Source organism: Peromyscus californicus, unplaced genomic scaffold, assembly GCF_007827085.1.
Source record: "Peromyscus californicus insignis strain IS unplaced genomic scaffold, ASM782708v3 Scaffold_21__1_contigs__length_65335640, whole genome shotgun sequence".
Lineage (NCBI taxonomy): Eukaryota > Metazoa > Chordata > Mammalia > Rodentia > Cricetidae > Peromyscus > Peromyscus californicus.
The window spans coordinates 35,509,475-35,520,317 of record NW_026294514.1 but is presented as its reverse complement, the minus strand read 5'-3'; the positions used below and the strand labels follow the sequence as shown (position 1 = coordinate 35,520,317).

At 38.4% G+C, this 10,843-nt stretch overlaps 1 protein-coding gene across 14 annotated transcripts in view; it reads right to left on the bottom strand.

Moving 5' to 3' along the window:
• Window positions 1-1,959: 1,959 nt before the first annotated feature.
• Window positions 1,960-10,843, bottom strand: part of Agfg1 (ArfGAP with FG repeats 1) — a 54,824-nt gene continuing 45,940 nt past the window's right edge. For 8 of the 14 annotated variants that reach the window (XM_052750059.1, XM_052750053.1, XM_052750054.1 and 5 more), the window contains 4 exons: window positions 7,739-7,786; window positions 5,636-5,794; window positions 4,672-4,763; window positions 1,960-4,125 (listed from right to left, as the gene is read on the bottom strand). In XM_052750059.1, the coding sequence (XP_052606019.1) occupies window positions 4,066-4,125; window positions 4,672-4,763; window positions 5,636-5,794; window positions 7,739-7,786 (359 nt within the window). In that variant the 3' untranslated portion in view covers window positions 1,960-4,065. The remainder of the gene's footprint in view (window positions 4,126-4,671; window positions 4,764-5,635; window positions 5,795-7,738; window positions 7,787-10,843) is intronic. The other 6 variants (XM_052750057.1, XM_052750061.1, XM_052750065.1 and 3 more) reach the window with 3 other exon arrangements.

The window sequence follows — 10,843 nt, the reverse complement described above, 5'->3', positions numbered from 1 at the left end:
TCACATACAACACATGAAAGGCAAATTAATGATATCGCTTTTAAAATCAACAAAGTTCAACTGATTTGAAGATAAATTCAATACAATAAGCTAATGTATACAATTTTAAAATTTCCTTTAAAAAGCACATTTTAAAATTTTAAGGGGAAGAGACTACATAAATGAAACTCATTCTCTTTAGGCTGAGGATGTCGTAGCGGTAAGAACTAGTAGCTGGCTGCTCTGCTTCTCTGATCTTTCAGTTTTCACCCTGATATCTAGCTCTGAGTTTTTTATTAAAAGACCATCTAAGATTGGAACAACAGTAAGGTGCTCCACACAATGAGTCACTGTCAACTTGAGGGACAAGGCTATCCCACTACTCTAAAGGTTAGTAAGATTCTAAGCGGGGGAGGTGGCAAGGCGGGAGGACCTCTGTAAGTTCGAAGCCAGCCTGGTGTACATAGTGAGTTCCAGGACAGTCAGGGCTATATAACGACCCTGTCAGAAAAGAAGAAAACAGAAAAACAAAAACAAAAACTCAGACTCTACAGAGTAAATGGTACATAGTTCATCAAAATATCAAAGAATTCATGTTAAATGATTTAAGTATTTTTGAGAAATACAGGAAGTGACTTAAAATTTAAAAATAAAGAGAATCTAATCACACCTAAATATTAAAGTACAATTTAATCCAAGTACCTTCTCCCAAGAATAAAGGCTGTAATGAGCTTACCTGTTTGTTCTATGCCTTGTAGATTCCATTACATGAGCTGATAGAAGAAAACCACTCAGTGAGTACCTGATACAAGAAAGGGTGTAAAAACACCACACTCACAGTATCACCATTAGTATTTTAACAATAGTCACTAATGCTAACAAGTTTATGATTTCAACTGGAATTTCACTTCTTCCCAATCAAGGTTCAGAAGGAACAAGGTTTCCCACAGGTAAATATACCAGAAACACAAATTTAAAGTGCTGTGTTCTCAAAATGTGATCTGGGGGCCCGTCAAGTGCTGCACCAGGTCAAACTGCCCTTTACTAACTCTCAAGACGGTGTGCACCTCCCTCGCCATCTGGACTTCAGGCGCCCACAGTGCAGTTCCCAGTGCTTTTCTGTGGGGTGACCACGAGTCAGAATGTAAACAGTGTGCAGACAGAATGCAAACAGTTTCTACGAAGCCTGACATTGAAAAGGCCGGCAAAACAGGAACAATGTTTCTTTCCATTTTGGAAAAGTTATTTTCTATCAACTCTCTAGGTTAACAAGCAATAGGACTCCTACAGCCATATTTCAAAGCTATGTTGGAAATCCCTCTGTACTGATTTGCAATATAACTTAGGAAAACTCAAGTTTCATAAACAAAAGCTCTTTGGGGGATCTCAACAGTTAGAAAAACTATGAACAGAAAACATGGTTCAGAAATGCTGGCCCAGTGACAGCAGCCAGCTACTCTCTCTGCGACTGACAGGAACTACTAGCACCAAAGCACCTCCCGGATAAGGGGTGTTCTACTTACAGAACACATTATCTCACGGGAGAAATGACAACCTATCTTCTATTTTCAAAAGGATCTAAAATAAAACATGCCTTGTGTCAAAAATACGAGAATAAGATGTTTTTAAACTTAGCCCAGTTTTTGCCACCCTAAAAGACAAGTTAATTTCTGATCAAAGACACAACAGGGAACACGTTTCAAGCAATATGCCGGGAGTGTGAAGATCCTCTGCCTTGTCACCCGGAGCACTGTGCTTCAGATGCTCGACACAATGACTAAAACTAGGAGCAAAACAAATTTAAGCCTAAAAGAAGTGGACTTTTAAGAGAAAAATCATGAGAAAACCCACTTTAACACTGGAGCTCTTCTGAATCTAAGTACTTGTATTTTGATTATGAGTACTCATGGAAAGTTAATACAGGTTACCCCCATTTAATTACACATCTCAAGATCTACTAGAAAAAATAGTCTTTAAAACTATTTTGATAACAATTGTTTAATTTACTTAATAGATGGAAAACCTGGTAGGTTATTTGGGTAATGGCCTACAATTATATAGTATAACTTTTGTACATATGAATTGATTTGAATCTAATACAATCTCAAACAGAAGTTTAAAGACATTAAGTTCTCTTCCACGAAAATAGATGAAGCCCCCAAAATGTACAAAGAATTCAAGACTATGCCCAAGGTGTAGCTGAGCCTGAGCAGCAATAACTGGATTCTCAGTGGCAAGCTGCTCTGAAAGGGCTGAGTCTCAGGCATGTCACTTGTCAAGTACATATAAAGCACACCTTCCACTAAGGAGGACAGCAGACTGCAGCCCAAGTAAACACCCAGACTTTAAAGCATGAAGGCAATAGCAATCACTGCAAAATGCATCCAACATGAATAAAATGTTTGAGCAAGCTGATGCTTACATCACCTAAAACCAAACTTTAAAAATTGTTTAAATCACTTTCACACAGGCATTACATACTGTGTATGCAATTTTAGCTTTTTGGATGGCACAGAGTCATTACCAAATGTACTAATACTGCTGTCCTCTAGACCAGATTGGCTGTCCCTATGGCCTTTGCCAGTGCAGGCTCTCCATCGTCATTTTGGACTCCTTCCTTTCATCAACACAAATATGCTATGGATCAGTAAATCAAATTATCAAATTATTAAACTCACATTCAAAGAAACATGTATGCTCTACATACAGAATCATGACTTGGGGCATTGTTCGAAGCTTTTCTTTCTATTTTTTTTAAATCATTTCAGTTCTCTTAGTTGTGTTTCATTTTGAAGAGAGTGTCAGATTACCTTGGGATGAACGAGGCATTACTACATATAAATATTTAAACAAGTTCATTTGAATATTAACAAAAAGAAAAACTAAACTTAGTATTGCTACCTTTTTATACAAAGTATTTCATCACTTTAAGGTAACATTTGGGTTCCTGTTTCTTTACCCCAAAACAAACACAAACAAATGTTCTATAGATAGTTATCAGTCTGTCCAGAAAATGGGGGGAGGGAGGGGGCATGAACTCAGGTGCAATCATGTCACAGTCAAGGCATGTCTGCTTCCAATACATTCAAAGACAATTAAAACGGAGAACAGAAAAAAAAATAGTTAAAATAGGCCTTTTGCAGTCTGAGAATTCAAGATCTTTAAAAAATATTTGTAAATACACATACATGCAAATTCTCCATATTTACAAATTTCACAAAATTAAGAAGTTGCAGAGAAATTAGAAGTAGCATGGTGAATCTGACAAGCTACATGTAAATGCTTTTCCACTGTCACAGTCCTGAATATAGCAGTCCTAGTAGTTTTAATACATTTTCTACATGGCCTTTTAAAAAAAGTTAGTCACTAGAAGTCTTTAAGAATTCAAGATGTTCTCAACTCACTACTCATTATTTAAGGCCACTTTGGTAAAGGCATTGCAGCAAGAACACAAAAACAATAGCATATTTTCTAATATTTATTTTGTTCACCTGCAAACTGTAGCAAAACATGATCAGCTTTATTCCGCAGACAGGTGTCCTTCACATCTTTAAAGAATTTAGCCGTGTATAAATAGAAGAGCTCTTTAGAAGGAAAAATTCAAGAATGAATAAAACCTTCCGATTTTGACTTTGAACTTTCCAGAAGTGATGCTTCAAATGATTTTAATCATTCATTCCAAGATATATGACAGCACCTTAAAAGTGGCTGATCTATTCCCCAGTAACATTTCTCACATAACAATGTGTTAAAGTTACAAATACTGATATGCACAAATAGCTAATTTCTAAGAAAAATATGTACAGTACTGCAGCATAATGAATGTGGGATCTGCAATAACTTAACATTAGCCAATTTTTAATGTACATGATGCCGCTACCTTTTTCTGCCAATTCACAAGTGAAAAGTTGTTGCTGAGCCCTCTGTTTCGCACGCATTACCTGGTGTTTAATACACAATGCAGGCTTTTTAAAGACTTCTCTCATGTTTAAAGCTAAGATCAGTGAAACAAGACAACAGTGCAAGAGGCGGAGAGATGTAGTATGATCACAGAAAAGTTCGTTCCAGTACAGTGTCTGTGTAAGGCTATAAGAAAGGATTGGTTGATGAGCTTCCTGTTGGAAATTGTCCTGTTGGTGCACCAGGCTATCGGAAAAAACACAAGAACAAAATAAACAGAAATGATGTTTGTATGAAAGCATTAAACTGTACTGAAAAACTTCAAACTTTTGTTAAGAATTTTTTATTGCCAACCTTTATTCATTTCTGTTGCTGTCAACAAACTGTAAACCACCTCCTACTTGTTACAGACTATACGGTCCTTTCATATATATTTGTTTATACAAGTGCTTTAATACTGTCTAAAAAGGAGCCTGGCACTTAAAAGAAGTACTTGTACCTTCAAAAAACAAACAAAAATCTCATTCTTAAGACTCCTTTTCCCTAAATCCAAAGGTTTCTTCAAGTATAATTCTGGCAAAAGTGCATGTATTTCATATTATAAAATAGCGAATCTATTATCCACACTTTGATTTGCAACTAACTTCTTACAGGCACTGTAAGGGCCATACATAATCTATAGCATCATATTAACGGAACACTACGTTGTATGCAAGGATAGTCACATTCTGTTTTCCCATGTTAATAAACTGTAACTTATTTTCTAAGGTGCTAAAACTGAAATTCACTCACCATAAAAGGATTACTAGACACTCCAGCAGCTGCAACTTGACCAAAAGGGGTCACTACTGGTTTTGTTTGTCCAAATGTTGCAAAACCTGCACCTTGTTAAAAAGAGAGAGCCACCAGTTACAAGCGACACTGCCACCAAGAGACGATCTGATCCCAACCTTAGAAGTCTCATAAAAGTTCTTACCAGATGGCAAAATAAAATGCAACATTAGGTCTCATGTCTTTTCAGACACTAGAGACAAACTTCCTAAGGCATTTATTAAGAGCCTCAGAGCTCGGAAACAATCTAATTCAGCCCAGAGTAGGTCACTGACCTTTAAGGACTTAACTGACAGATGGGTGTGTGACTACTTGAGGGAGGCATATGGCCAATACAGTGGATTCTACACACCACCACAGTATTTCTTATGAAACACGTCATCATTTATGACTATTTGATGCACTGTATTTCCTAACTACTGAATGTATGAGATCCGAGAACATTCTTGAAAAGTATGGATTTCAAACTTCAGCAACTAAGAAACCGGGTAAGAAGAAGGGCTAAGTCAATCTCCTAGCCAGTCACCAAAACAAGCTGCAAGTACATCACTGTTGCCTACTTAAGAGAGTTTGTCTAAAACACCACTACACCAAAAAGGCACGCCAGCAACCACTCTTCACAAAAATGCAATTTCCATTTCAAACCAAGAAACATATGAGAACACAAGACGGACTTAAAAGACAGAGACATGGGTGATTCTAAGAAGAGCGTTACAGTCACTGGGGTTGCCTACCACATGGTCAAGGAAATGGATAAAACCACAATCTTCTCATGTACAGCCCAAACTGCCAAAGGCTCTCTTCTGGAGTCCCCACTCGGTGCACAAGACTACAGCAGTCTAAGACAGTCTTCATCTCAAGCACTTAACACCACACTATGTAAGGGGCACTGATATCATGCAGCTGGCCAGATGTTCAAGCTTACCATTGGGCTGTTGAGAGAAAGCTGTCTGCTGAGGAAAAGCTGCTTGGGTCGGGAAGGCAGGCTGCTGGAAACTGCCACTAAAGCTGGTGGGGAGACTGTACGGGGCAGGAGTTCCAAATCCTGCCGGCATACTCATGGACGCAGTGCCAAAGGTTGCCGCTGACAAGAGAAACATGGGGGGTCAGAGACACACAGCAATTCACAGTGTGCAATGCACCGCACCTACCTTGAAAACACTAAGACATACATTAAGGGCATCTGAAACCCCCAAATCCGACAAAGTCAGCATAGACTAGCACTGTCGACTGTAACTATAATAGAACCTAAGAAATTTTGTTCTGAAATGCAGTGACCAGAAAGAAACTACTAAAGCTATCATTTGAACTCCCCCACCCCAAATTTCCCTAAGTAATTACATAAAGTCCAATAATAGCCTGCTTTCAGAAGCCAGTCATACTGTGATGCGTACAGGAGCACACATCCTGGGTTTGAGGCAGTTTTCCTATATCTAACTTAAAGAAACCTAACTTTAATTACTAAGGTTCATGTTTCTGTAGAAAAAAATTTAAGACCTTTTAAAGAGTTCATTAAAAATAATAGGATTTATAGGGCAACTAGGGTGAAAGGCAGGGCCTTCAAAACTACAGTTTTATAACTATAGCCAAAGACAAAAGAAAGAAAGAAATTCTATTTAAAACATTAATGCAATTATAAGAACATAGTAAGTTCCTACTAATTATATATATGTATATATATACAACTTTATATGTATATATACACACAATATATATAGACATAAGTGTGTGTGTGTATATATATGTACATACATACACAAAAAACACACACACACACACACACACACACACACACACACACACACACACACACGGACACATACTTCTACACCCCCATTTCACAAGTCTAGAAGAGAATGGAGGCTATCTGGGGTTACTGAGCTGCACAAGTTGGTATCAATGCACGAAGATTGGAAAAGAAGCGCAAAGGGCATTTTTACAAGAGATGACTATCAGGCCCATGGGTCCTGTGTCCATGTTACTAGCTCCTCCTTGGCTTGCTGTGCTTGGTGGGTAAAGCATGAGCTGGACTCTATGTGGGAATCACCAATGTTTATGTGATATGCCTGCATCAAGCCCTATTTACATAAACAACCACATTTATAAACGAACTCTCACTTTAGAGACGTGCAGTAGTGGAATGCTGTGTGAGTAACTGGTAGGAAATACATAAAACAGCACCTTCCCATGATCCGATGGTATGCTTGTTATCAGGAAGGACTGAGTGAAATAAGTGACAATAATGTTGCTTTAACTGTGTACTCCTGCTTAAGGATACAGTGAAATATTACTGTCAAAGCATATCAACTTATTTACTGAATTTCCTCATTTCAAAAACTTTACCAAACTGGTGACTGATTCAAGGCAAAGAAATTAAATATGAAAAGCACTTCATAAAATGTTCTTATCTAAAAACCAACTGAAAAGTGTTATAGCAATCCTAATGTTTATGACAATGCAAATTTGCTCAAGGAACCAAATTAGACTCAGAAGGTTTCTGGTTTTTACATCTTTACTGATAGGATCGGGGGAGAAAAGAACAGGCTATTGGGAAGCAAGTGAATAAAAGAAAGAAAGTCTGAGCACACTGCAAGGAGACAGGAGGGTGTCACTGCAGACACAATGCGCTGATGCAGCTGACAGGTCACTGTGGAAAGCACTCAAAGCAAAGCTCGGACAGTTAGGCAAAACCAAACTCCATGAGATAAAGCAGGAAAATGATTTGGTGCATCAAAAGATATCACTTACAGTACTATGGATTAAAACATAAGAAAAACAATCAAAATAGGTATTAACGTTCTACTGTGACCATGGAGGTAAGCAATAATAAATAATAATAACATAAATCATTATATAGGATTTTCGTGTTACTTTAAATACAACATGACCTTGATGCCACACATCCATGCCCACTCCATATTAAAACATGGAAATAACTTAACTCTACATGCAAGGATCCAGAACACTAGCAGAAGCTTCCACAAGCAGCTAGACAAATTGCCACACATATCTAGTTGTGGCCACCTACCAAAATGAGCGTGAGGAAACACTTGAGAATGCATTGCTCCAGAAAGGCCTTATGGGAAGCCATAAAGAGACCAAGGTCAATCAAGTTATGTACAGTTACTGTTAAAGTAAAAGTTAAATGGTTTCATTAAAGAGCTCTAGAGTTAGAATGCAGTACTGCCCACTGGGGGTCACAGGAATATACAGTAGAAACTCACCCACAAAAAGAGACCTCTTGTTTCAATTACATTCACGACATTGTAGTATGTCACTTTTAACAGTTTAGAACAATAAATACCAAGTGAAGAAAAACTAATGAAATATATTCTTAAAAATAATCCTTCATAGCTGGGCACAACAGCTCATACTTTTAATTCCAGCCTGGGAGGAGGGATTATCTCTGTGACTTTGAGGCCAGCCATATCCTATATAATGAATTCCAAACCAACCAGGCCTACAGAGTGAGACTCTGTCTCAAAACACAAGTAATCTTAGCTTTGTTTTATCATGTGAAAATAGAACTATAACCATAAAAACAGTACAGTAAGAGCCAGGCATAGGGGCATACACTTGAAATCCTGACAAGTTTAGAGATGGAGGCAGGAAAATCAGTAGTACAAAGGCCAGCCTCAGCTACAAAGTAAATTCAGGGCCAGTCTGGGCTACATGAAACCTTATCTCAACACACACACACACACACACACACACACACACACACACACACACACACACACACACACGCACACATGCACGCACAGACACACACACAGTAAGCATCATGAGACACGTCCAAAAAAAAATGTTCCTTTACCAACTGAAACTCCAAGTCTTGAACAGAACACCTGAATAACACCAGAATGTTTTCTTCACAAATCAAGACATTAACTAGAAATATCTAAAAATAACTTAAATGAGCTAAGAATTATGAGGAGAAAAATCATCAAACATATAAAATTAGAAAGTGAGTCGAGCCCCTTTAGTTGACTGAAAGCATCCTGACTGACAGAATGGAGAAAGGCATCCTGTGCACGACTCACCTGGTGGGCAGGAGGACAGGGCCTCACGTATCTATGCAGGTAACAGAAGAGACTTAGCTTACTGGAGTCTACAGCTCTGTTCTGCTGTTGTTAAATAGTCTCAAATGGGGTTATTTCTAAAATATATTTCTGTGCATTTTAGACTGGAATACTTTTTAGATTAGCAAAAATCGGAGGCCCAGGGTGATAGAGGAAAACAAGTCTGAGTCTTGGTTCTGCCGCTTCCTACCTCTATATTTTTAACTAATACAAACTTCAGTTTCCTCATTTGCAAAGGGGTGATGGAAGGACAGAGAAAACAGGACCCATGTACTTCACAAAGCTACTATAAAAATGAAGTACAACAATGAGTTCATATACTATGTGGAAAGCAAAAAGTATTTTTCTTGCCTATTTAAATAGATTTTATATTGTGTTCTAAATTTAGCAAAATGTTGCAAAGGGGGCTGGAGGGATGGTACAATTGGTAAAGCTCCTACAAGTACAAAGTCCTGAGTTCAGTCCCAGAACCCATAGAATCACTTCTCTGCCTTTTGGCTAAAATCCATGTGGATATTATCAGACGTGGTAGCACAGGCCTGTAAACCCAGACCGAGGAAGCAGAGACACAAGAATCCCTAAGGCTTCTAGGTCAGCAACTGTAGCCTACTTGGTGAGCTCCAGGCCAATGAGAGACTCTGTCTCTAAAGAGGTAGATGACATTCCTAAGGATGACACCTAGTGTCATCTTCTTGCTTTATGAACACACCCATGTGAGCATGTGTACATGAACACAAACACACTTTTAGAGCTGAAAAAAAAAGGTTGGCAAAGAAGAGTTCTGTGATAAAAAGTTTGGTCAATTTAACTCTCTTCTTAGAAATCTAAAAGCTTCCACTAGTCTTGCATCAGTAATGCTTGCTAAACTGTGCTTTCTCAGCACTTCCTCTATGCACTTACTGAGGCACAAAACTCTCTCCCATTGAAAACTGCTTTGAAAACTTCTCAAGGCCAGCAATATGGCTCAGCAGATAACTAAAAGGGCTTGCTGCATAAGCCTGAGTCTTGAGTTCAATCCCTAGATCCCACAGTGGAAGACCTGATCCCCAAAGCTGTTCTCTGACCCCCACACAAGTTCTACAGGCCATTCACAGTTCCCACCCCCGCCCCCGGTTTCTCTCGAATAAAACAACTTTAAAAATTCTCAGTCAACAGTGACAGTTAACCAGTATTAAGCACCACCATACTTTAGTCTGAAGCAGCTGACAGCCCAGGTTGGTACTTATGTGTTATTCTTCAAGAGCAGAGAACTGTCCCACACTGTTCTTCCAAAGCTATCTCAAAAGAAGATTTCACAGGGCTATTAACACATTTGAGAGAAACAAAGAGCACTCCAAGAGTCCAAGCTCTGCAAAGGCCTGGAAATTCCCAAGGACCACAGTGTAGCTGTCACAGCATCGCAGTGCGGCAGCTTCAACATCTGTTTCAACTTAATCAATTTCATAATAACCTAAAAAAGATATCCAATGGGATACATCAAAACACCTTATAATGCAAAAATTACTTTGAAATAGCCAGGAATGGTGGCACACGCCTTTAATCCCAGCATTTAGAAGGCAAAGGCAGGCAGATTTCTTTCAGTTCAAGGCTGGCCTGGTCAACATACCAAGTTCTAGGACAGGGCAGTCAGGGCTCCACAGAGAAAACTTATCTCCAAAAAAAGGGGGGGGGGGGGGCAAAAAAGCAAAATAAACAAAAGTTATTTTGAAATAAAAATTTGTATAGTATTTTCTTTCTGATAAACTTCAAAATTAAATACTGCTTATCACCTGTAGATCTTATATATACTACTACATTCTATATAGAAGCTTACCTCTTAAAATACTTTCAAAGGCAGTAAAAAATAAAGAAGTGGGGGGTGGGGTCCCAGGCTCTGAACAAATCATTTTTAAAAATTAAATCTGATAGGAATTTCAAATACTTAAATTATGACTAATGTGTTTGTATAAATGAAAAATAATACTTATTATTCTGGCTTCTGGCATCACAATTTTTAATTTTTGCTGCTTTGTTTAGCTAGGTTCTCCCTGCAGTAGTCCAGACTGGCCTCC